This window comes from Labrus mixtus, chromosome 7 (assembly GCF_963584025.1).
Source record: "Labrus mixtus chromosome 7, fLabMix1.1, whole genome shotgun sequence".
NCBI classification, from domain to species: Eukaryota; Metazoa; Chordata; class Actinopteri; order Labriformes; family Labridae; genus Labrus; species Labrus mixtus.
Window position 1 is genome coordinate 28,628,801 of NC_083618.1, and position 26,618 is coordinate 28,655,418.

Sequence of the window (26,618 nt, forward strand, 5' to 3'; positions counted from 1 at the left end):
AAGGTTGAGAGCGTCAGTTCTGCAGCTGGTTTGTCATAAATAAAACATCAACACATGATTTAACAGAAATCACTTTATTACAAGGTTACTCAAAAAATACAACACATTGATCCAGTGTGACTACAACCAACTTTCAGATGTAAACTTTAACTTCAGATTGCAGTGAGCGACTCTTCTCTTCAAGTCAATCCCTCTATGTGGGATGAGACTTTCTAATTGATAATTATCAGTACTGTGATATTAAATGAATCAACCCGAGGAGCTGACTTGAAACTGTACTCTCTGGTACTTGGCTGTTCTGTTTCTTATAACGCAGCATTCATCATTGTGGTAAAACCTGAAAGAAGGAGGACAAAAACAGAACAGATCAGCATTTTTCACCTGATGTGTTATCAGGTTGTATTTTATCAGACACATTCAGATCGTACCTGTTTGAACGCAGCTCCTCGTCGATCTCCTCCAGAGTCTTGCCTTTGGTCTCGGGTAGCATGAAGTGGAAGAAGGCTGCGGCTGCGACAGCGATTACGCCGTACAGGAAAAACATCCCAGACAGACCGATCCAATCTGGTGCGGTAGAAGAGAACATGTAGTCCAGGGTATGCTAATCATCTAAATCAGGTAAAGAACTAGTAAACTCGTGGTAATTAGTGTATGCTTTTAATTACATAGACATCACCTTTAAAAAATTATGAAAGGAAATATTAAAGGAGCAGTATGTAACTCTGATGCCTAGTGTTTAAAATGGGTACTGCAGTCTAAATTCAAAATATTGGCGAGCGCTGTCTCCCCCCGCCCCCTCCTCAGAGTCGATGTGCATGAAGGTTGCCATGTCCTGGACACTGAAGCTTCAGTGTTTATCCAGCTCTGCATGGGTCTGTAAACCTTTCTGTGTTCTAACCTCTCTCCATTTTTCAAAAAGCATCTCCAATATTGATCCTAGTTTGAGCACGTTTCTGCTCGTGGAGCTTATTAGAAACATGCAGAGGCTTTTTAGGTCGGGTACAATCACTTCTATCTGAACCACTTCTCTTCACCATCGCTGCAACACCTGTTGGTTTGATGTTTGACTGGTAAACCAACAGGTGTTGCAAAACGGCCGTGTGGGGGCGCCTTAAAACCGCCTGCCTTCTCTCATCCAAACAAAAACAGAGCATTCAGGAGCAGAATCTAAAGTTAGAAGGAGGACATACTGACTGCTGCATTGTTGTCAGAGAAGCCAGCACTTCAACATAGCATGTTTCCTTTAATGTCTGATCAGATAGTAAGGTCACTTTATGATTTATTTGGTAGATATCTTACATATTGGATCTTTAATACCCACAGAATAGTCTTACATGAGTTTTTATCTTCAATGTTAAAATTAAAATGACTGTATCCCCTGATTGTAACCCACATGCTACATATACATATTTATTCCCTTCCATCATTTGTAGTTAGATGACTTAAATATACATGTGTAATATGCTCTCATGTGGTTGAACTATCCCCAAACTCTCACTGGCTCTCACCCTCACGGAGTGATTCAGCTCATTCCTGTGGTTTCAGGTCTGGCAGCTTTATGGTTTTAATCCAACAGGTTTCAGAAGCATGCAGCTGTTTACAGTTTAATAGTTATGGGCAATGCCATGCACACTCAGGGAGCGAGTAGCTTGAGAGCACATTGGTGCCTTTAGCAGATAAAGAGATAAAGAGCCAAACACTTTGAGTCATAGAGAGAAGAAGTGGAGAGAATCAAAACTCCTCTAGATGTGCTGTTCCTTTAGCAGGATGTGTAATAGGGCACTGCGCTCTGTCATGTAAGACTCAAACATGTTTTATGTTGGTGTTACACGGATCATTTCGATCTTGAATTTTTAAGTTAGAAATGGCCAAAATACACACAAACAGGACCTGTGGACATGCATTAGTGGAGAGATGTCAGAGTGAGGCGACCCTCCAGGTTTCCATCCCAAGTCCCTACAGATTGACCTACTGCCGCCCCAAATATTTGTCCTGCTTTTTTGTGCTTTTATATCAGAATCGTTTTCTAAAAGTAAATTTACACAAACAGGCAATTTGACTTGGTGTTTTGGTGCAAAGAAATAAAAGAGTAAGAAGCTATGAAAGCTATGAAGTGCTCCTGCTGACAGGGAACTTAAATAGAATAAGACAAAAATATAAAATACAATATGTATGTAAAGAACACAAAGTGTACAAATGGTGGTGCAATGGAGGAGCTGTACAGTCGTGCAGGTAAACAACATGGTAAATAGTTTGAGTTGTTAATTAGGTTTAATTGGTTATCTTGGCTGTACTCCATGCAGCTTTTTCTGATCCCATAGTCTGGGTATTATTCTTGCTGACGGAGCTAAATCCTGATTCATGTTGAAATAAAACTGAACTTTTCTAACTGTGAACAAATACTCGAAAATGTCTTATTAGAAAATAATAATGTGCGAGAACTCACCGATAAAATTCAAGAAAGTGAACGTGACCAGCAGGTTGGCGGCCCAGTTGAAGCAGTTTGTGAACGCGAAGGCCCGCCCTCTGATTGCAGCTGGAAATATTTCACTCAGGAGAAGCCACGTCACTGTCGAAGACAAAGGACGCCTTATTGTTTCACTGAAATCACCCACAAGACAAGGCAACTTTCTCTGTTGTAGAATAGAACTGGACTGATATGGGATCTTTGAGACTAAGACTGATGCTGATTTTAGAGGGGAGGGGGGGACAATACCCATTTCCAACAACATTGTGATTTTTGAAGCTGGAATGAAAATAGCTCTTCTCTATTTGGATTGTGCACAGATTTGCTTCAATATATCACCTCCAGGAAACTCAGAATGCTTCTTTCTTTAAAACCCTGACACTCTTTGTGATACACTGTAAACATATTTTAGCACAGAACAAAGTCTGCTTGTCTCTGATGCTCCGCTACACGTCTGCAGAAAGTGTTGAGTGGGCTGTATAAACGACAGACTATGGAGCGCAGTCTGATGAACAAACTAAAGACACAAGACACATGGGAAAGGAGCCACATGTTGGATTCAGACCTATAGGCCTCCTGCTTGGACGGCTTAACCTTCTGTAGGTTAAGCACATTTTAGAATTTATGTGATCTGATGATACTTGTATATAAAGTATTCTAATATCACACTTTATTTGATAATGGTATTTAATTCAGAAGATAACAGCTCCATGATATTTACTTATGTATGCTGATAGCGTGGTTGTGTTAGAACACAAATTGCTTTGTGAAGCTTTAATGACTTTTCAGTATTTTAAGTATCTGTTATTTTCTAAACTTGCCTTTGTACAGAAGCCCTAAGAGGACAAGCTTCAAACATTTTTTTTTGTGTAAAAACATGTACATTTTCGATTGTTTTCCTGAGATCTAGTTTGGATACTTGCTCACTTGTGGCAAGCCAATTTCTGTAGTTTGATCGGGAATCTTGAAAAATAACCTCATTACGATGTGAAAATGTGAAATAATATGTATTGATTTATGTGCACTTAGGGCTTCCATACCTTTGATTTAGATTTTATTTTGCTGCCTTTTGCGAAGCCCTTTGTTTTGTTGGATTTTGAGGATTGCACTAGAAGCAAAGGTAATTTTTGTTTGTATTTCACATTTAAATCAGCAATTCAAAATGAAAACCTTGACATCTAAACCATTACAAAAAGACAAATATTCAGTAAAATACTAACTTGGTCCAAATCCAACGGCGTATGCACTGACGACAGCCATCAAGCAGAAGAGAATGATCCAGTTCACGACGTGATTATGGACGCTGGGCGACGATTCCAGAGACGTGTTCGTTGAATTCTGTCCAAATTGATGAAGTATCTCATCCTCAGTTTGTGTTTTGTTATACAGGAGTCTTTGGTTCTCTTTAAAAGGTGTTTCGGTTACTGACTGGTTAAAAACAGTCAAATGAGGCAGATCCGTGTTGTTAACATTGAAGTTTGTAGAGTTACACGGCGTCTGAGCGTCCATCGCTGACTGTCCACCGAGGAGGCCGATGGTTATCATGCACAACGCCATCACAGAGCATCCGCTGATGAGCAGAGGCCTCCTGCCCACCCTGTCCGAGAACACCATGGAGGTCAGAGTGGCGACCACTTTGACCAACCCCAACCCCACGGAGGCCAGCAGCGCAGAGGCATCGCTGTGAAACCCGACAGAGTGGAAGATGGTGGAGGCGTAGAGGAGGACGTTGGGCTGGCCGGTGAACTGCTGAAAGAGCACCAGACCGAGACCAATGACAGTCCGAGTCCTCATGTTGTCTTCACGCTGGAAGAAGTACCAGCTGCTGCTCTGAATATTCTTGTTTTCGACTACTGTTGAGTCTTCTGGTGATTCTTGGTTTTCGCCGTCGCCGATGAGGTTTCTTTCCGCTTGCGAGCACTCTCTTTGGCTTAAAGATTTGTTAGTGTTTGATGGAAGAAACAAGACACAAACCAGCTGAATAAAAGTTGGAACTACTGCTAATCCAAACATCCACTTCCACCCTCTTGTCAAGTCAGACAGTATGTAGTTCATGGCGTAAGCTGCCAGGATGCCCACGGTGACTCCAGCTTCGTACAGGGTCACCAGGAAGCCCCTGTGATCCGGGGTAACCATCTCGGACACAAAGATGCAGCAGGACATGGAGGATATACACATGGCGAACCCCACCGTGATCCTGCCCACCACCAGTGCAGGATACGAGCTGATGAGCAGGATCAGACTGCCGGTCAGGATCAGGATGTTGCTGAAGATGATGGACTTCCTGCGGCCCTGGTGGTCGATCAGGCAGCCGCCCACTATAGAGGCCAGCAGAGCCCCGACCAGCAAGGAGCTGACCAGAACCTCCTGCTGGACGCATGACAGTCCGAAGTCGGCCTTGAGCTGCAGCAAAGCGCCTGAGATGATGCCCAACTCGTAACCAAAGACCAGGCCTCCCAAAGTGGACACAGCACTGGCCAACAGGAGGATTGCCCTACCTGAGTGGGGGGGATAACAGAGGGGTTTTTGAAAAGTGCGCCCAAGCAAAAGACTGAATTACATATATTTAAATTTCTAAAGAATCTCTATGGGGAATTAGGAGTTTTCCATTTTCATTAGAACATCTGGATTCAGGATTTGCTGAATCATTGTCCAACCCACCATCATGGTAACTCTCTTTAACGCATGAGGACCCAAACCTGGCCCGGGAGCTGTGCCGGTCCACTCTTCATAATGGCTATAGTCCAGATTTTGAACTGACATTATCCATTTCTGGGTCTCTCACCTCTTTCACACGCACCCTGTTTTGTTTTCAAACATGAACAGGTCCAATGGGATCTGGGAACATCTTTTCATGGTCCATTAGAGTACGGGTTAGTCAAATTGAACCCAAAAAGGCCTCTACATTAAGGCCAGGCAAGACAGACCTTGTGGTGCAGTACAACTGTCAGTATGCCCACTACAAAAATAACTTCAGCATTACATGAACTAATCCATTAAACATTCTTGTTCCTTCTTCTCATTAGCAGAAATCTTGTAGAAGTTGCAGTTTTTCATGCTCAAGTCCACAGCATGCTACCTAAAGGTTACATATTATGCATGATACACAAAATACACTTCACCATGTTTTTCTAACACTAACATGTGTCCCTGGCCCGTCTACAAACCCCCCAATGATAAGAAAAGTCCATCCTCTCCATCTTTTGCCTGCTCCACTTTTCAGAAAATGTGTGCTCAAACAGACCGTTTGGAGATTTTCCCTTCATGACATCACAAAGGGCAGTAACCCCTCCCCCCAGGTGGGTGACACTCCCACAGCTAGGTGTTTGTTCTGCCCTCTGAGTCTGCATTTCCACCTTAAACTACAAGGTAGGAGCAAGAAAGCACAAGCCCTTCCAGAGAGGGGGCGTGGTCAGACACAGCTCATTTACATTTAAAGGTACAGACACAGAAACAGCCTGTTCTGAGCAGGGCTGAAATAGAGGGGTTTATAGGCATGATCAAATACAGGATCAGAGTGGATTTAGAACAAGAAACTTCACAGACATGTTTCGGAGAGCTCTGAGACTTATTTAAACTTTTTCAAAAGGAGGACAATATGTGACCTTTAAGTATTAATGCAAAAGTAGTTACAATCTAATATCTGGAACAAGCCAATCTGGATACTGAGCATCATAGCTTTATGTGTTAGTACATTTGAGTGACAATATGTCTTGAATAAACTTAGATAAATATATTTATATATGGCAGAAAAAGAGAAAGTTACTCATCTGCCCTATAGACTGGACTTCTTATGTGTAAGTGTTAACCTCAGATACATATAGTGACTGGAGGAGAGCAGCCAAACAGACAAAATCTTCTGCTTCAGTCAGTTGTCTAAATGTGAAAGTGTTCGGGTGACTAATTTGAAAAGTAGACTCATAAGGGTTAGAAAGACAACAAATAAACCTGATATTCCAGTATGATTGTCTCGCATGTCTCTGATAGGAAACCTTAAAGTTACACAATACAAACAACCAAATGGTAATAAATGATTTACTGAAGAGAATGAGCGTAATGCAATAGATGAAATGGTAATATATATATCAATCACAGTGCTTTGTCCTTTAGAAAATCAATTAAACAGATTTAACGCAGTTGTGCATTTGACACTGTATCAGGTTTTTCCCGGTGTATCTTATCTCGGGAAAGTGTCGAGAATAAGTTTTGATATCTTTGTCGTTCTATTTGGTTTCCAAATGAATGATACAAATGATATCACTCTGAGTGTTCTGCAGCCGTGCCTCTCATTAACCCGAGTCTTTCATGTTCAGTGACATTGACAGAAATGCAAATGAGGCAGGCTGCGATCCAAATGAAGGCTGCTGAATGTCAGTCCTTCTTAAAGAGTAGCTTTACTGACACAGACACAGTCCAGATGAGAACTCATCAATGTTTTATTTTAACATTTAATTGATTGTTTTTAATAAGTTCATGATAAAAAAAAAAAAACCTTGTTTGTCTAAATGTAGTATCGGAAACACTGGCACAAAATGTCACACTAAGCAGCTTTACAGGGAGATCTAAACCTTATCTGACTTTTATAGCTCAACATACTTTATATTAAAGTAGATAAAATGCACTTAGACCTGCGTGATCATATTCCCAACATTATTGTTTTACACTTACCCATTGCCTCTCTCCTGCTATGTGCACATTGTAGTCAGGCTCTCCCGGTTTTAATTTGTTTAATGGAAGACATCCTCTGTGGAAAAAGAAGCACAAGTATAATATTATTAAAATGTCGTTCCAATCTCCAGTTTCTGCAGCACTCTCCTGGTCTGGTCCCCACGGCGAGTCCTGCTCAGAGAACGGACAGCCCAGAAGAGCCTGTTGCAGCCCCGTCTCCACGGCAACCGTTTTGTTGATTGCCATGATTTCACTAGGAGGGGGTCCACTTGAGATGGAATCAGCAAAACACACAGCTGTGTAGCAAACAGTTATCGTCTGATAACGACACAGGAGTGAGGAATTTAGTGTGTGTGTGTGTGTGTGTGCGCCTCTGACTCGACAACTAGGAGGAATGTGCACCTGTGTGATGACAAAATCAACTTCACAGCTCAGATTAGAAAGACTAAAGGTCTCACAGAAATCCACTGGGAGACATCCAAGAATTGAACACAGGGCAGTTCTGTGAGTACTCACTGGACTTATTTCGGGTTTCAAACTGAAATCCATATCCCATCGACCCCGTCAACATCCTAATGATCGTGAAGATTGCAAAATTTTAGCCCCGCTTAGCTCTTTGTCCAGTGAATTTCAACGTACTAGCTCCTATTTATAGAGCTAAGCTGTTAACCCACTATAACAGCAACCAGCAAGTCATAAATACACTTTGTCCAAACATTTTCTTTTTATGCTTCAGGGCCCTAAAGAGCTGCACATTCCACCCCAGAGCCATCACTGAACAAGAACTCCACACACTTTATTGTGTTGATATCAGACTTTAGAAAAAAACTTCCCGCACAACCCAAAATGAAACGATACATCTTTAACGACCTTGTCTTTGTAGTAGGCTACTCACCATGTAGAGAATTGAATCTGTCGCCCATCCCTTAAGCCATCATACCTCTGCTGTCAACACTGCTGGAAACTGGAAACTTGGAGAGACATTCCGGTAAGTCTCAGGGCAGACAGGACTTCCTGTTCTGATAGAAAAAATGTGATTACAGTTTGAAACCAGCACGGTTGAGAATTCCTTTGAGTGCTCAGATTGACGTGAAACCGAAACGGACAACAGAGCCGGCATGATCTGCTGGTGTCTTGATATCATAGACTGTATAGTTGTATTCACTGTTATATTATTTACAGTCTATGGTTGACATGCTTTAGAACTCAAAAGTAGGTAAGAGGCCGTAGGTTTTTTGAAGACATTAACACGACTCTAAGTAAAATAATCATAAATTAACACTGATTTAGTATTATACGTTTTTTTATTTATTTTTTAGCTCTTTTGTCTCATTGGTGTGGAGTCAATGGCCTGCTTCTGCAGACAGGGGCGCTGCTTGTCACCAGGCAAGGCAGGCAACTGCTTGGTTGCCCCCAGACCAGTAGGGGGGCCCCAGGGGGCTGACAAACTTTGGACCAAAGCAGCAACACAAAATGTGAAAATTTTTGCAATGACAGTAGGAAACCTCCATAAGGGGCTCCCATCTGACCGCATCCCCTCTCGTTGCCCTGCTGGTCAGAGGGCCCCTGAAATAACTTTTACCTATAGGGCCCCAACAAACCGTAGAATCGCCACTGGATGTGGATCCGCCTAACTCCAACTGTTAATACTCTCAGCCAGAGCTGGCCCGGACTCACCTGGTGCCCTAGGTAAGATTTTAGCTGGTGCCCCTTGTGATGCAACCAATTCTACCACCTTCATAGAGCTTTGCGTTTTACAGATTGTCTTTATTTAAACCTGATGTTTATCTGTACGGTCAGTGTCCCTCACTTCTGATAACTGGTCTGCCCTCCTCCCCCACAATGAGCAGGTAGCGTGCAGCGGTGTTGGTATGTGTCAGGTTGAGCAGGGGACTTTTTAAATAGGTGATGTAGTGATGCTTTCTTCACTTCTTTTGTTATATTACTGAATACTAGAATAAAAATTACATTAGATAAACTAACATTTAGTGATCGTGAAATACATGTTTCCTTCTTTTTTTCATTATTATCTTCAACTTTTCTTCCTCACTCATTTCAAATGCCAGGACGGCCGGTTTCTCTCTGTGTTGTAAGACTTATGCAGACTACAAACAAAGGACTGGATGGGTTGATTTCACATTTTGTGGGTCAGTAGTCACTCAGGTTACCCAAATATATGTTCAAAAACACTGTAGAAGTGGATTTTTCACAATATGTCCCCTTTAAGAATAATCTAATAGCTGCTCGACCCAGCTGCTATAAGCAACATTATAGGTCCTCCCTGTTTCATCATCACTACCGTTGTTAATGTTTATAATAGAATGACATATCTATTATCATACGTTGATGTTACTATCTTTTTACCATTATTAATGACACATAGCTTTAAATCTTAAAATAAATTATAAATTTTGTTCTGTTTGTATACTTCTCTTTGCATCTCCCTCTATCTCACTTTCCAAGCCCGACACCGTTTCATCAGACGGCTGATCAACATGAGTCAGCTCCTGCTCTGAGGTTTCTGCACGAGGTTTAACGGCAGTATTTTCTTTCCACTGTGACCTTACTTAACGTTGCCTGACTGCTCATGTTGGCTTAATGTTGAGTCTCTGCAAATAATAACCTAAAGAGTACAGTCAAGACCTGCTCTTTAGTAAAGCGTCTTGTGATAACATTTGTTTTCTGCTATACAAATAAAGATCGATAAGACAGAAATAAAAGTATAACCGTAGATTAACATGTAAGTGTTTAAAAGAATGATTGAATTGTTCAAAAATCAGCACATTTTTATAGATTAATTTCTGTACACTCTATGCTGCTGTCTCCCTTTTAACTCCATTCAGTTCTAATCACACTTATTTAACATTTAGCACTTAAGACAGGCTTTAAAGCTGGAAAACAACAACACAAATATGAGTCCAGTTCTCATAACAAAGCGTTTCTATTCTTGGTGTAAGCTGCTTATCCACGGAGAAAAAAGACTTCAGATCCTTAAAAAGTAAAAAGAACAATAAAAAAAAAATCTGCCAAGTGTACTGTTTGTATAAAAAGTATAAAAACAACTTGTGCAGCACCAGTCCCTTTAATCCTTTAATATGGATATCTAAATATTGGTGGATTAGAATGAATTATTTCAGGGCTGTGGCAGGTCAAGGATTAACTGCATCAGGCTGCTTTGGGTGATTACAGCATTGCATCAAATTACATGAGATTAAAGTTTCATAACAAATTATAAACTTGCAGATTAATTGTTATATGACCAATGAGGTGCAGAATTAAGCTCAGTTATTGACTTTTAAGTGTTATGGAGTAAACGAAAGTACCATATTTTAAATGGTACTGATACAGGAGTAAGTGTAGTCCTGCTTTATTTACATTCCAACACTGGTTCTGGCTCTCTCGGTGATTTTCTCCTTAACAGAAAAACAGATGTGTGCTTTTCAGACCCTCTTTAACAGGTCGTGCAGTAAACAAGTAGTTCTATAGACCCGTTATTCATGGTCTCTGTGTGTCCTCTGTCCAGGAATTCAGCTCTTATAAAACATAACATATCGCTTTGCCTCTCACATTTTGAGCGCAGCAAACTGTAATATGGTGCCGGATTCTATGTTTTTTAGAAATTAGACATCCGGGGGGAAAGAAATGGTCCTACCGTAAACTGCAGAGAGAGACAGGGAGATGCTCCGGGAAACTTCTGTGTCTTCAGGAAGTTTGAGCTCTTAGCGACGTGGCAACAGCGTCAAGTTACAAGAACAGGAACAATGTGGACGGAGTTTGGACGCCAGAGGTCGACAGATGTGTTTTCACAGGAGAGGAAAAAGTCCGACACCACTGCAGTCCAGTTCAGTTTGACCAGTGTGAGTGCTCTGCTCGATTGGAAGAGGTGTGCTTCACGGTACAGGTCATGCACGGACACACACACGCACGCAGGTACACAACTTTGACAGCCTTTATTCTGGAGGAATCCCGGAGTGTTCTGGCTGTGTAGTGACTATCTAATGTCCACATTTCTTATATTGCTTTTAGTCACTTGCATATAGGTGTATGGAAAGTTCTTGACGCGTAAAAAATAAACAAATGTCCAAAATTAAAGTACTTTCTGATGTTCCAGTTTATTGTCACATAAACCGTGATGATGATATGATGAGTTGTTATTTCCGAGATTATACTGTTGTCGTTCTTTTCTTATCTTAAATAGCCGACTTGCGTTATCCTGTGTTACGGTGTGTTACGGTAAGAACCGTATGTTCCCACCACCTATGCCCCCGTTTCCTGTTCACCTGTGACATAGGCTATATACACTCAACCAACCACCTGACCAATTAACCCAAATGATCAATTATCACCACCTAGTGTCCAAATTGAGTACATAAATAAACATACAAACAAAAGCCATTGAAATAAAACACATAAATACACACACACACTAAATTGGCTCCTACAGACTGTATCTGACTAAAATGACTCAAAATAAGACACAAAGTAGCTGTCATGTTCTCCGTTCTTTGTTTAACTCTAGAATTTCAAAATAAAATGTTTATGACTTAAATAAAAAGAAAATGTTTCTATAAATAAAATTGACCACGTGTTGGTTACTGTACTCATGTGTAAATATTATGTAGCCTACTCGCAAGTTGCAGGAAAATATATTTATTCACTGTTAGAAATCTAAACCTCACAAATAAGGAATTGACAGAATCACTTTATTTAACATTTTTTATTTCTATCCTCCCAATAAGCAGTCCCCTCCTCTTTTTTGTTTTGTTTTCTTGTGTCATTTAATATTTTTGTTTTTCTCATTAGCCATAGATGTGCTCTACAAATAAATATAAGAATCCTCGATTTTGATTGGATGGTAGAGGTATACATCACCACAGCTGGGTTATTTTCCCTCAGATACTTGGAACCTTTCAAGGCATTCCCATTGCAGATAATATCTGACTTTAGTTCCAGGGACTTTATTTTACCTCCTAAAAAGTTCCTGCTTTGGGATAGTACTTCCAAAAGTACAATAATTTGAGGGGTGGGGCCCTTATGTGCAAACTCATTTCTGTTAATTTGAGAATTAAAATTCAGCTTGGGGGAAACAGTAGATGCAAAGTTTTGCCCAAATTTTCATGTTATTTCCTATGTTTAAACGTTTTTCCTATTTTTAATACTCTAGTATATGTGATGTTTATCAAAGTTAACAAAGCCTACCTGTACATGTATGTAAATGTTTAAATGAACATGTTTTTGTAAATGAATATGGATCAATGAAGTTTCTAAAAACTTTCAAGTTGCAGGCAGAGGTGATGCCAGGATTTCTGTCCCTATGAAAAGATATGTCACTTGGCCCTTCCACCACAGCCAACAGCCAACCATGAGATATTTATATCCACAACGTATTACACAAATAACAAGCTTTGAATCAAGGCTGTCAAAATGTTCCTCCTTCATACCTTCTGCTCCCACGCATTTTCAAACTATACAATCCCTTTCGACCGTGTCAAACTTCAACTTGTCTGACTTAGAAAAAACAACGTCAAAGAAAGGTGCGTCAGAGAAGAATGAGTTCACCAAAACAAGCAGACAAATTCCTACACACTGTCCAAAATGCACAAATTTGTTGGCAATGTATTTATGAAATTCAGAGTGTGTTAGAGTTTACCCCCAATTTTGTTAGTTAAAAACAAGAGGTGAACCACATTTTGATGTCTAAGACTTATTTTCTGTTGCCATGCTTTGAAACAGGAATGAATCAATATGATTTGGTGTTTTGAGAGCCAAATCGGAGTTTAAAAATCTGAATAGCATAATGGCATTTTTAATGAAACAATAACAACGAATAAAACAATTTAATAAATGCATATTTTTGTTATCTGAATATTTTTCAAGCATCTTAAAGGTTTGAAAACACTTTAATTTATTTTAAAGTGTTAAGAATGATTGTGATGACGTTTCAAATGACCTAACAAATCATATTAAAGAGAAAAGATGATGTTCCCAGCAGGGGATAAGTGTAGAAAATATATGCATTAACCCGTTATTCATTGTTAATCTATGAGATATAATTTAGGCTATCATTATTAATTTATCAATTGGAGGTATAGGTAATAACACTCCTTAATTTAAAGTAAAGGAAACGAGAATCATTTATTTTTATATGTCTATCTGTTCACTCAGTACACTCAGTTTACTGCACATTGCACATTTCAAGTTTACTTTTTCTTAAAATTTTATTTTTTACCATTTTGTTTTGTACCTTTTGCACTATTTAGAATTTATTACTGTAAATATTATTTATCTTATTTTACCTTATTTTATTTCATCTTATTTTACCTTATTTTGGTTGTATTGCACCGTGGGACGGAGACAAACGCAATTTCGATTCCACTGTATGTCTGGCATATTTTGAAATTGACAATAAAGTTGACTTGACTTGACTTGACTTGTCTGTGCTATCTATGTGTACTACTCATGTCGGCCGCTAGGTGGCAGCCTTCATAAACAGAGCACAGGAAGCACTCAGACAGCGCACACACGCAGAAGAAGGCGGAAGTAAACATGGCTCAGGAGAGAAGCATGGCGGTGACAGAGTTTCTGAGCAAAGCGGAGTTGATAAAACAAGGCGCAGAAGCGAGAGTGTACCGGACGGAGTTTCTGGGAAAGCCCACCATCGTGAAGGAAAGGTTCCCGAAACGGTACCGACACCCGGCGCTGGACGAGAAGCTGACACACCGGAGGACGGTGCAGGAGGTCCGCTCCATACTGCGCTGCCGTAAAGCAGGCGAGTGATTATCATGTTATTATGTACTGGTTTTATTATTCTAAGTGACTTTCTTCATGCAGGAATGATTCTTTCTGTACGGTAAATTGAATGTCTCTCTGTAATAACATTTTCCTGTTTCATAAAATTAAATAAATTGTAAATGTTACATGTTAATAAAGGTTTTTTTTTTACAGTACAACAACAGACAGACTCCTTTGTTTACCACCGACAGCTGGATTTATTTTTACTGACTAACATGTCAGATGTGTTTGTGATTGATCCAATAATCATTTGTTGTTTTCTTGTTTTGCCTCAAGAAGATAAAAGTTGCGAAATCACCAAATTCATCAATTCAATTCAATTAAAAAAAACTTTATTTGTGCAGGTAGACGAAACATTTTAACCTAAATATAAAGTGTCAATTTAAATACAACTTACAGCTTAAACTTAACTTAAAATGCAAAATATAAAAAGAGTAGATCTAAGTGGACAGTGATCGGACTAATAGATGTAAACAGAACTATGTGCAGTAAACAAGAAATAAATATATATATACAGAGCTATGTGCAAGTAGGCAAACTGAATGATAAGTTATTAAGGTGCATGGTGAATAATGGAACAACAGAACTAATATATACAATATAACTGTAAAGGTAAAAATGAGATAAATAAAGTGACCGTAGTGCAATGATGGATAAGAAACAACAGGAATAAAGTAACCAGAGCTGGATGAATACTGAAATAAAATATGTAGAATAAATAAATAAACCAAATGAATTCTCAACTGTCTAAATAAAATACACAGAGTACTCCTGGACGCTTTAAAACTACTGTTTCAATTAATGAGTTAGTAAGTTACATTTTAAGAGGGAAAGCTACGAGCAGAGAAGTTAAAACATATCAAGAGAGATGAACGTGTTAATGTGTCGGCTTGTAGTTTAAAATGTTCCTCGTGTGACCCACACAGCTTTCTGGTTTTATGCCCCTAAAATGTGGAACTCACTACCTCTGGGTGTTAAAGTAAACTGAAGACATATCCTTTTAAATCTGGCCTCTTACTTGGAGAGATTTTAAAGGTTTATTTCTGTTTTTATTCATTTTTTTATTTCCTGTCTGTCAGTCCTTTTGTGGAGCACGTTGGGGCTGTATGCTTTTATTTATGAGAAATGCTGTAAAAATAAAGTCAAGATAAGGTGAGAAAAGTGTTTTTTTTTATAGTGGATGAGCTTTAGGATGAGGGGTTTGTAGCTTTTACCAGTTTCAGATAAAATCAAAAAAGCAGAATAAGTGACTTGTTTCTGTTCCTGCTTTGTGCTAGACTCTTAACTTGAATCTGTCCATGTCCATGTAAAAATGTCAGCGTTATGAACATTACATTTTTTGCACGTCCCATCAAGATCTTTATTTCTCCTGGCCGTCTTTATTTTTCGTCGTATGTTTCTGTCGATAACAAAAATACAGATGAATCAGATTCTCATCCTGGATTATTTCCAGTACGAGCCTCCAGTGTGTGACGTTTGTCTTCCTCTTTTCCCCCTCAGGTATTTCCACCCCTGTCGTCTACTTCGTGGACTACACCTCCCACTGTATTTTCCTGGAAGAGATTGTAGGATCCGTTACGGTCCGTGACCACATTGCATCCGCTCAGCAGTCGGGTTCCCGTACAGAATCGGAGCTGGAGCAGCTGGCCGACAGGGTGGGCATGATCCTGGGCAGAATGCACGACGAGGACGTCATCCACGGCGACCTGACCACCTCTAACATGCTGCTGAAACGTGGCCCTGAGGACGGGGAGGACGAGTTAGTGCTCATTGATTTTGGCCTGAGTTACAACTCTGCTCTGCCGGAGGATAAAGGGGTGGACTTGTATGTGCTGGAGAAGGCTTTTCTCAGTACCCACCCCAACACAGAGTCGCTGTTCGAGAAGCTGCTGAAGAGCTACGCTGCGTCATCCAAGAAGTCGGCGGCGGTCGTGAAAAAGCTGGACGAGGTTCGGTTGAGAGGGAGGAAGAGGTCGATGGTGGGGTGATGAACTTTCTGTGCACAAGGGACGAACGTCTCTGTAAATAATGTTTAGAGACACGTTTGATTTACAAAGCTGTTCATGTGCAAAAATAAATCTGTATATAAAGTCACATCCCCGATTAAAACAAACGTTTACTACACAAAAGATGAATTTGTGATGATGTTGCATTTTGGAGCAGTTCATGTTGAGTCTATTCATCAGTAGGACACATCTAAACCTGCTCACTTCTGTTACTGCGGATGTTGTGGTAGCGTATTACTAAACCACATCTCTATGGAACCAGACATTTCAGTGAACATGCACAGTTATTTCTTTAAAGGGAAAAAGACGCCCTGATGTGAAGAAGTCAAATCAGACTGAATGAAAAATCTTAACCTGATATAATCACTTCCTGTGTTGAGCTCCAGTATACTTAGCTTAAAATATTGATGAATATGATAATGCAAACTTACACATATATATTCAAATACCTATGAAAAAAATATTGTCGAGCATAAAGAATATAGTTTGCTTACCAGGGAATTTAGGCCCGGTGTCCACCTACAGTGTAGCGTTTGTCCCAAGCAGGAAGGCGCTGGCTGTGCACTCGATTGCACTTGCGTGAAGCGTTTGTGCGCTGAGAAGAAAAGCGCTGCACATCCGTCCTGTTTCTATGACAACAGTCTGTTAACAACAGCTGCTGTATGACAGACACGGGATTTGTTACTTTTTACGATACGTTTAATATTTGAAATCTTTTTTTCAGACACGGAGCAAAGAGGATGTGGGTTCAAGACACGATCCGTAGGCGGCAAAAAAAAATGCATTTGTAAAAGAGCGCCGGTTACGTCAACAACACCTTTTTCTAAAAAGTTGAAATATTTTTAGGCGGCCACTCTCTGCTGGGAACGCTCTCTACTTATTGAAAACAACAAAAACGCTGGCGCTCAGAAAAAAAAACGCTAGGTGGACTCGGGTCCTTTAAGGAAACTGTAAACCAAACATTTTAAATGAATTTATTGTAGCGACAGGACAGTTGATAGAGTTTGAAAGCGGGGAAGAAGGAGCCACAGGTCGGGATTTGAACCCGGGCCGTCTACTTTAAAGGTCACATATTATGCAAAACAAGACACTTGACACACATGTGTTAAGGAGCTCTGAGACTTATTTAAACTTGTGGAAAAGGATTTATCATGTGTGACCTTGAAGGACGACAACCTCTGAACATGTGGCGTGCAAATTAACTACTAGACCACTGGCGCCCCCTGGCTGCCCATTTTAGGACTTCAGGATAAACATGGTGTTGGAGGGGATAGGCAGCATTAAGAGGTTTAATGAAAAGAACTTGAGACCAGATCTATGACAGGTTATTAATATATTTAAGATGCTTTGCTAACGAGTAGTGTAAGCAGTGAGAAGGTCAAACATGAAAGATTGAGCCTTTGATTCTCAGGAGGCCACAGAAGAAACTGCATATGTGGAGTGACATCACAGTATTTAACAGCTGCAACAAATGGAAATTATTAACCACATTGGTGTTATAGAAGAGTTGTTTTTATGACTTCGACATACACATTTATTTTAGTGTAAATAGGACTAAATCCGTCCCTCTGAAGTGAGTCATACTGCACATTTCTTTCTGCAAGGCGGTGTGAAGCAGGTTGTATCCACAGGTCAAAGTCCAGGAGGAGGTGCAACAAAAGAACACAGCCATGAACCGACAAGCCCGAAACTAAACCTGTTCAGTGATTCAACCACCATGTGATCTCCAGTCCAAGGAATCAGTTTGAACTTCAACTTAACCGAGACGAGTGCGTCCAAGTTTGCTTTCGCTTTTTGGGTTAGGGTGTAAACATGTACTGAAAATGGAGTTCCTACAGAATCAGGAAATGATGATGAAAGTCATGCTCATTGTTTTGTTCATGCAAGGTAAGTGTCCTGCATTCATTCTCGTCAAAGTTTCAAAGGTGTCAGAGGTCTTCAAAAGGCACTTCAGAAATTCCTTCTGTGCTTGCAGGTTCTTCAGCCGACACCCCGAGGGAGCTCAGCGTGTTGGCGGGGACAGATGTGACTCTCGGCTGCGTCTTTGATAAGCTGTCCAAGCAGGTGGAGTGGAGCGCTCTGACCGTTGAGTGGATCACGGTGGATAAACGTGGAGGGAAGAGCATTGTGTACACTTTTGAAGATGGTAAAGTGCTCTTGAACAGAGGCGGCTCTGTGGTGGATAAAACGCGGTTACTGCAAAGCGACGCGTCCCTGAAGCTTTGCAATGTGACTGTGGGGGATGAAGGAGTCTACACATGCAGAATCATCACACCTGTCGTCTACACTGAGACCGTTTCTGTGGAAGTGCTCGGTAAACCTCTCTCTGTTTCTCTGCTTATCTGTGTCAAATACTCTGGATCTCTACCAGAAGATGAACCAATTGGGAAAATCGATGCTGATACCGATGTTTGATTCATGACTTCTTCTGGTGTAAGACTCCCACAAAGTAAGATGAACGAGATGCCGGCATTAAATCAATTTGGCACAACAAATAAACATCAGTACATGCCACGTTATTTGCAGATGTGCCGATGTCTGACAACAAGGCCGATATCAGCTGATGCATTGGTGCATCCCTAGTATGTATTCAACATTTGCTACGGACCCAGAAAAAAACATCAGAAGTTTAGCAAGAATATGCTGAAAAGCGGGGAAAGTGTTTTATTTGCTTCTTTCCACTGAGCGATCCCTTGGATGATTCTTCTCTCGCCACTAACACAAGAACATTTTTCAACTCAGCACAGCAGAACAGGCGTTGAAAAATTATAGATTTAAACATAGAAAGAGACAGAAAAGTCAGCACACAAATGTCCTTTAGGTTTCCTTTATTTCAGGTGCTGCATAAAGGAAACCTAAAGGACATTTGTGTGCTCACTTTTCTGTCTCTTTCTAGATTTCTTGCGCTCGTGCGCTTACTGTGTTTACTTGTCGAGTGCGCTCCTTTGTTGTTGTTGTTTTTGCACAAACTCTAACACATCAGTTATCTCGGTATGAAATTGTTAGAACATCAGAGAAAAAGTTGAGTTTCTGTCCATCCTGTGAATATCTCAACCGGTCTGGGAATTTGTGAGAATATCAGAATGTCTGACTGACAAATAAGTGGTTTCAGTGCGTCCAACAAATGTAGTTGTTAACTGCTGTATCGGCACTGACTGGGCTGAGAGAAGAAGATAGCAGCATTTCTACAAAACTTGTTTACTACTGGAAATGCATGACTGAGATTTAGGTGAATTATGAATGGATTCCAGGTTCTATTAAAGGCTGATATACTGTTATTTTTGCAGGCTGCGATTCTTTCTAATACAATGTGTTCTGTGAGTAGGTTGGTCCAGTGGGTTATGTGGCAGTATCTTTTTGATTTCCAGTTCTGATAGATGATCTTCTTGGCGATAGTTAGAGAAACGAGTAGCGGGTTTTTGTAGTTTTTTGGCATGGTGATTTGTGATGTGTCTCCAAGTAAGCAAAGTAATGTGGAGGGGAGGATTCTGCAGCATGATGTTGAATTTTTGTAATTACACCCAAACTAAAAATGAATATACTGTTTTTTGATCTCTCCCCTAGCTCGGCCCTCAGTGTTGCTTCCAGAGACGGCGGCGTTGATGGAGGGCCAGGAGAAGACGATACAGTGTAACATCACAGGATACTATCCAGACCAGCTGGACGTGACGTGGCACATCCAAAACGGCTCCACCACCGTCCTTGCAGGCTTAAACCCACTCTTCAGTGTCTGCACCAATATGGCCGCTCACAACCCAGATGGCACTTATAGCATTCGCAGCGGCATCACTCTGCACTCGTCGGCAGTGAAGGGCGGAGACGTACGCCTCATCTGCAGGGTGGAGCACCAGACCTTCAGTCAGCCCTACAACAGATCCATAACACTGAAAGTTCAAGGTATCATCAGTGTCTGTTATCATGACATTTCAACTGGAAAAAATGTGACAGAGAACTTCAGCACGAGGATTCAGACATCCTCATGAAACAGAAAATATTTATTCAGTCACTCATGAAGTGTCATCCATTCTGAATTATACGTTCTTTTATATTATTGATGTCACACGGGTTGTTTTTCTTACAGCTCCATCACTCCCCTCTTCCATTGTCGGTGTTCTGATTGGCCTCGGGAGTCTTTTGATTTTTGGGATGATCGTCTCTCTTATTGGAAGTTTTCTGGTGATCATCAGGCATCTCTCTAAAGGTACATCTCAATCTGAATACAACACATTTTTCATTTAAAGGCTTTATATGTGATTTTTTGATCCAGCAGATGTCGCCCTTGAGCACCAGCATGAAACCAAAACAACTCGCGCTGCATTGTTGTGTTAGCATGCTAATGCTAGCGATCTTTATTATGCTCGTATCTTCACACTGCATGTAAATTTACCTGAAATGAGCGTGATCTAGAAACACAGTTAAGCAGTGAGTACAGTATGTTATTCTTCTTTTCTCTAGTCCCTCAATTAAACAACTTTTATACGTGAGGGGAGGAGTCAGCCGGCCGTCCGGGCGATGTAAACAAACTGAAGATAGGACTCTGAAAACTCTGAAAACATCACAGACAGTGGGACTCGGGTGTTACACCCATTGTAGACAGTCATGACTCACAGAGTTATTTTCAGAGGATATACTTGATTTATATTACAATTAAGTGTGAAAAATCACATATAAAGCCTTTAAAGGGACTTTAATCTATTTCAATTTTTTTTTTTTTCCCCCTCAAACTAAAACTTTGTTGTCGTTGTTGCGGAGGCTGTGGTCCTACAGGCAGGCGGCCCATGTTCAAGTTCCGACCTGTGGCTCATTTCCCGCGTATCATTCCCCAATTTCTTTCTCTCCCATCTTTTATTTTTTCATTCATTTTTTAAAGATTTGGGGAGAGTGGGAAATGACATGCGGGAAAAGAAGCCAGACATCGGATTTGACCCTGTTACTTAAAGATGAAATTATTATAGTGGAAATAAATTATTCCACCCTTAACTTCAGACCTACTGTAACCCCATTGCTGATATTGCTCGCATCTTTTGCATACCGTGGTCATGCTCATCTCCATCACCTGTTGGAAATTCCTGACGGCTTAAAGTGCAGAAAGCTTTTCGTTGAGTCGCAAATGACCAGCTCAACCTTCATCTTTTTTTGCTTCCCATTGCTTGTTGTAGCTGCAATTTATTTTCTATTTTTGCAAGTTTATCCTTATTTTATATTATATATATATATATATATATATATTTATCTATACAGAGGTGCTGCTTATCAACAGGAAAGGCAGGCAACTTCTTGGTGCTCCAGACCAGTAGGGGGCCCCAAAGCAGCAGCTGAAATTGTGCACATTTTTCATTAACGATAGGAAACCTCCTTAAAGGGGGCCATCTGACAGCACTAACTCTCCTTGCCCTGTTGAAGTCTGGTTGGAGGACCCCCCCAATTGATTTGTGCCTAGGCCCCCAACAGACTCTAGAATAGACACTGTCTACACGTTACAAGTCAGCTGAACAACAACTCCATGAAGGGAATTTATTTCAGCAGGTTTTGGACCTTTTGCAGCTGAAAGTTAAAAAAAAAGTGTCATCTGTTGAGTAAAGAGAAGTGACGTCAACATACGGGACAGCGGGATGTTCCGGCTAATATGGGATGGTTTACAACCTTAAAGTAAAGACCCCTCCAATGTCTGAAAAACAGCATGAGACTTCAGGGCTGTTTGCCTCCCAGGAATGAAAAGAGAGATTACAGACTGGACTCATAATGTCAGAGAAACTTTGGTAGTTCTGAATTGGAAGTAGTGCTGCTGGAAGTGAATATCTAAAGAAGTTTTATTGTATTGCATTAAGTTGAGTAAGCAGTGGATAGACAGTGTAAGTAGATTTTAAGAAGACATCTCTGACTGTTTGGTTAATGAGGCCCCAACGATGGTGTAATAGGATGCATCTCTTTTGTCTCTCAACAGATCCACCGAGTGTTTCTCAAATCACACCCAACATCATTTATGCCGAGGTGCCGACACAGCTTCAGTGCACGATCCGGGGAGAAAAAAAAAGACAGGGGCTCAGAGTGAAATGGTTTCGTTTGAGAAGCCTCGCAGAGTCGGATGTCCCGTCGGAGTCGGCTCCTCTGTTGGTCACCGAGGAGCTGAGCCACAAGGCGTCTCTCAAGTCAGACGGCAAACAACACACATCAGTCCTGCCCGTGTGTCTGAGTGTCACTGAAGACATGACCAAGTACCAGTGTGTGGTTCAGTGCAGGAACAAGACCATCGTCAGAGAGACCACAGTCGATGTAAAAGGTGAGTGTAGCTCCAACGTACGGCGGCCGTCGAGGGCAATCATGCTGCAAAGGCCTTAATGATAATGATACCCTAAAAACAGTACGCAAATCCAAAACAAATTCAAAATTCAAACTCATATGCATGAACCCCTGATAAGTCCAGAAATGGGCACAAAGAAATCGACATCCCTCTCTCATTCCAATCCCATTTCCACCACTGTCTTCACCGTCCTCTGTGTCACAGTCCAGTTCTCGCTCTAAGTCTCTTGGCTGCAGTAATTTAACTCCCTGTCACTCTCCGTCATCAAACCATGCCACATCCCCAACTTCTCCTTCCCCGCCACGGTGCTTCAACTTCAATCAACTTCAATCTACCTGTGGTCCGGTTCTCCAAAGCTTTCTTGCTGGATCCAGGAGTGAACGCCAACACTTCCCCTTTATTTAGTGGCTGATGTCGAGCAGAGTCAGCTTAAAAATAACCACCAGCTGTGCAGCCAACTGAGCTCCGTAACTTAAGCTACTTAGCAGCTACTTTAGCAGAGATATACCTCAAACCATTTCTCAATTTAGTGTTGTGTTTTTTTTTTTGGTACATATTAGTTTAGTGTTTTTGCATGGTTGTAATGGCTTCAAACTAAATCAATTAGGTAAGCCATTGCTGAGCGGGTTTAACACGCTATCAAATAAAAACAAAAGGCAGCCGCAAATGCGGTATAGATAATGGATGGATGAATCCTTTATTTATTTAATTTGAAAGAAACTGGTTGAGTGTCCTGGCCTGACCGTCAAGATCATCCAGAAACACATCAGGAAGAACAGCCAGATGAGTCAGCCTCCAAGTCATCTAATAAAGGATAAAGGATATGAAATCTAACATCCTCTTAAAATCATCCAATGAGGGCAGATCGTTAAGTCTCAGCTTTGTTTGTAACTTGTTCCAAGGAAAAGGAGCAACAAACTTAGACGACTTTTTCCCCAGATCAGATCTATCTTTCAGAATAGAAAACAAGAAAAGGTCCTGAGATCGAAGGTTGGAAGTCCCTGTAATCCTCTGACTGATGTAGGTCATAAAGGTCTGAAGGTAGTAGACCTAAGATGGACTAGTTGGTAAGAACACTCCAGTGTTTAAGTCTGGGTTTGGTCAATGAAGACCATCCAACACGTTCATATAACAAACAGTGATGATGCAGATCAACCTTTGTAACCTAAATCTGAAACTATTAAGCAATGTCATAGTTTCAGCAAATGGGACAAATAAAGGAAAATGTTCTGTACTGTTCATATATTTGTGTTTTGTGAATGACCAGCATGATTTCACATGACTGACTGCTCTCTCGTCTCCTCCCCGTCCCTCCAGTGGAGCCGTCTCTCCTCCAGATCTCCAGCATCCCTCAGATCCCGAAGGTGGAGAAACGGCTGGTTCTCTGCTGTCGGGTGGAGAACTTCTATCCCTCAGATGTGGACCTGGTGTGGTCCAGGGACGACGGCGAGCGGGTTTGCTCCATCACGCACTACGGACCTTTCTCCGCCCCGAACCGCCTGTACAGCGTGTGGAGTAAGATCGAGCTGCTCATGGCCAGAGAGGACGAGAAAGTAGTGTACACCTGCCGCGTTTACCACACCAGCTTCCCCGAGCAGGGCTACAGAGATGTCATGTACCACATCAACACCCGAGGTATAAAAGCATCAAATCATTTTCTGCAAACACATTTCTCTTCTTCTTTTAATCAAATTTTAAAGGTCACATATTCTCCTCCTTTTCAACCAGTTTAAATAAGTCTCAGAGCTCTCTTAAATATGTGTGTGAAGTTTCTTGTTCTAAATCCACTCTGATCCTGTATTTGATCATGTCTATAAACGCCTCTATTTCAGCCCTGCTCAGAACAGGCTGTTTCTGTGTCTGTACCTTTAAATATGTAAATGAGCTGTGTCTGACCACGCCCCCTCTCTGGAAGGGCTTGGGTGTCTCGGGCTTTCTCGCTCCATGTCCTACTTTTTACAGTGAGAAGGCAGACTCAGAGGGCAGAACAAACACCTAGCTGTGGGAGTGTCACCCACCTGGGGGAGGGGCTACTGCCCTTTGTGATGTCATGATGGGAAAATCTCCAAACAGCCTGTTTGAGCACACATTTTCTGAAAAGTGGAGCAGGCAAAAGACGGAGAGGATGGACTTTTCTTATAATTGGGGGGTTTGTAGACAGACTAGGGACACATATATAAGAAGAAACATGGTGAAGTGTATTTAGCATAATATGTGACCTTTAAATCTGTTGTTGTTATGGATTTCATTTGTGTCAACACCATTTAAAGTATATGTAAGTGGTGGGCTTCTGCGTTGTGTTGTGATAGTTTTTAATGATGCAGTTAGTTACACTGGGATACTTTTCAGAGACCACATTTATTCTCTCTGGCAAAGAAAAAGGAAAAGCACAGAAAAAAAACTTCATGTAACTAATTTTCACCTGTTTAATGACTCTGTGTCCCATGTCTGTTTGAACAGGAACTGCTCCTGATCCAAAGTTCATTGAGTGTGAACCACAAGTCCCTCTGATGAATAAAGAGTGCACTCTGCACCTCTGCATCGAGAACTTCTGTCCTGAGGACCTGACCGTGACCTGGACTAAAAATGAAGAGGAGGTTCCCTCGGGTGTCTTCAACACTCCCCCGAGCCTGAACATTAACGGCCTCTACTCCATGTTCACTTTTCTCAATTTCACTCCCGCTGAGGACGACAGAGGTGCTGAGTTCAGGTGCAAGGTGGTCCACAGCGCCCAGAAGGAACCGGGAGAGGAGAGGTTCTTCACGCTGCCAGTCCTGCAGGTGCCAAACGGCTGCTGACAGAAGCATCAGTAAACCATTGAGCAGAATGAGGCCTAAAGACTGAAGGTTACAGGGGAAGCTGCAGATCACAGACTGTATAAAACATGGACATACTCTCAGTGACGTCACCCATTGGATGTTGAAAATGCTGTCTAAAGTCACTTTCGGTCGAGCTAGAAGTAGGCAAAGCGGTTGAGCTGAGCCTCCTGGCAAACAGCTACAATGTTCTTGCCTGTGAGTTAACTTAACTCAACATGCTGTAACTATTCAAATTTTACTTTTAGCCCTAAAATAATCAAAACAATAAGGAAATGAGGTATTGAAACCAAGTGTTTGTACCAGGCTGTGAACGTGTTTAAAATAGGCATTAGTAGAATATGGGTGTCAATGGGACTTCTGGGATTTTTGCATTACTCTCGATGAACTTCATTTTTTTTTGCACTTCCACATTGGTATCATTTTTTATCACCAGAGGTCGCCATTTGCAGCAGACATAACACAGTGGTTATACTTCAGCCAGATGGGCTGCAGCCCATTTCTGAAGTGTTACAGGAGCCTTTAAGAAGCCGCTCCTCCTCTATTTTTCACAGAGCCGCTTCAAGCTGCACAGAGCAGATAAAGATAGCAGGAAGTTAGACACAGGGCAGGGATAGCTAGACAGGTAACTTTCAAAACTGTCTTTTGCAATAGAAGTTTGTTTGAAGTAGTAAATTCCTCTTTGTTTTGTTGAAACAGTCCTAAACTTTTTAAAGATGAACTGTCCACTTGGTGGTTTCCTTAGAACTACACACCATGGGGACTGTTTTTTTCCGCTCTTCATTCGCACCATCATGATACCTCCTCTGAAGCAGGAGCTAAAAAGGTTCCTCTAAACGGGGTTCTAGGAACTAAAATAGTTCATAGTTCCTGTAGTGTGTAATCAATAAAAAAGGGGGAGGGTTCCAACAGTTCCTAAAACTATAATAAAGTTCCTGCAGTCCGATAACGTCTGTTGTTACTCTCCTTTTCCCCTGCAAAAGCTGCATGAAAACATTGTTTCTGCTCACACTTCATGAAGTCAAGTAAACATTTGGCATAGAGGGCGAGATGTCCACGTGCTTGTGCGCACAACATAATAACTGTAACAAAGTAAAATAACAGTCAAACTAGATGTGCTCGCTTTTGCAGGAAAATACATTAACAATTGCAAACTGGTATGTAAGCTACTGTACGTGATTCATCTTTTTTTATGGACTGCTGCTATCTAGGTAGGACCTTTTTTTTAAAGACTGGTACTGCATAACCCTAACTGGAAAACAAAACATACACGTGCTGTCATATAAATTATTATATAAGCCAAGGTCCAAATGCAAACCAGACGTGAGGCCTTCAATCACCCAACTCTAAGAAAAAAAAAAGGTATGACCTTCAGATTCAGATATAATAACTTATTCATCTATAAATAGCTATATATATAAATAGCATACCTATATGCTAGAAACATCATTTGTGAAACATCAGACTGGATATTTAAGAATTCATTTCACTCTTTTGAATTTGAGGAATAAACTCGTTTTTGATTAAAAGGCAAAAAAATAGCTCCCAAATAAAATGTTTTTATGTGG

The 26,618-nt window shown here is 41.0% G+C and overlaps 2 protein-coding genes and 1 gene segment (V, D, J or C); 2 read left to right on the forward strand and 1 right to left on the reverse strand.

Annotated features, from left to right (window-relative positions):
- Positions 1-55: 55 nt before the first annotated feature.
- Positions 56-10,939, reverse strand: slc2a10 (solute carrier family 2 member 10). 3 transcript variants are annotated; one of them, XM_061041514.1, is made up of 7 exons: positions 10,788-10,939; positions 8,031-8,154; positions 7,136-7,211; positions 3,688-4,965; positions 2,447-2,569; positions 429-564; positions 56-337 (listed from the first exon to the last, which is right to left on the reverse strand). In XM_061041514.1, exons 3-7 carry the CDS (start codon positions 7,137-7,139, stop codon positions 250-252), a joined length of 1,629 nt encoding a protein of 542 aa, XP_060897497.1. In that variant the 5' UTR covers positions 7,140-7,211; positions 8,031-8,154; positions 10,788-10,939; the 3' UTR covers positions 56-249. The 3 variants fall into 3 exon arrangements, with proteins under 3 accessions (XP_060897497.1, XP_060897496.1, XP_060897498.1); XM_061041513.1 differs by having other exon boundaries at positions 10,703-10,935; XM_061041515.1 differs by having other exon boundaries at positions 8,031-8,149; positions 10,788-10,932.
- A 2,705-nt stretch (positions 10,940-13,644) lies between these two features.
- Positions 13,645-16,058, forward strand: tp53rk (TP53 regulating kinase). The gene is made up of 2 exons (XM_061041500.1): positions 13,645-13,904; positions 15,428-16,058. The coding sequence occupies exons 1-2, from the start codon at positions 13,682-13,684 to the stop codon at positions 15,913-15,915; spliced, it is 711 nt and encodes a 236-aa protein (XP_060897483.1). The 5' UTR covers positions 13,645-13,681; the 3' UTR covers positions 15,916-16,058.
- A 1,516-nt stretch (positions 16,059-17,574) lies between these two features.
- LOC132977102 (immunoglobulin heavy constant epsilon-like) lies at positions 17,575-26,021 on the forward strand. The segment is given in 7 exon segments: positions 17,575-17,820; positions 17,909-18,247; positions 19,498-19,830; positions 20,015-20,134; positions 21,878-22,213; positions 23,552-23,869; positions 24,695-26,021. Coding segments are annotated over 7 exon segments (1,848 nt in total).
- Positions 26,022-26,618: the final 597 nt, after the last annotated feature.

What these genes read in the sequence shown, in the direction of transcription:
- slc2a10 (XM_061041514.1), bottom strand. An exon ending in CGCCGTTGGATTTGGACCAA is followed by an intron (nt 2,570 to 3,687) that starts GTTAGTATTTTA and finishes TGTCTTCGACAG; the next exon opens with TGACGTGGCTTCTCCTGAGT. An exon ending in GAGGAGCTGCGTTCAAACAG is followed by an intron (nt 338 to 428) that starts GTACGATCTGAA and finishes TCCTTCTTTCAG; the next exon opens with GTTTTACCACAATGATGAAT.
- tp53rk (XM_061041500.1), top strand. Translation starts at nt 13,682, where the DNA reads ATGGCTCAGGAGAGAAGCATGGCGGTGACAGAGTTTCTGAGCAAAGCG. An exon ending in ACTGCGCTGCCGTAAAGCAG is followed by an intron (nt 13,905 to 15,427) that starts GCGAGTGATTAT and finishes TTTCCCCCTCAG; the next exon opens with GTATTTCCACCCCTGTCGTC.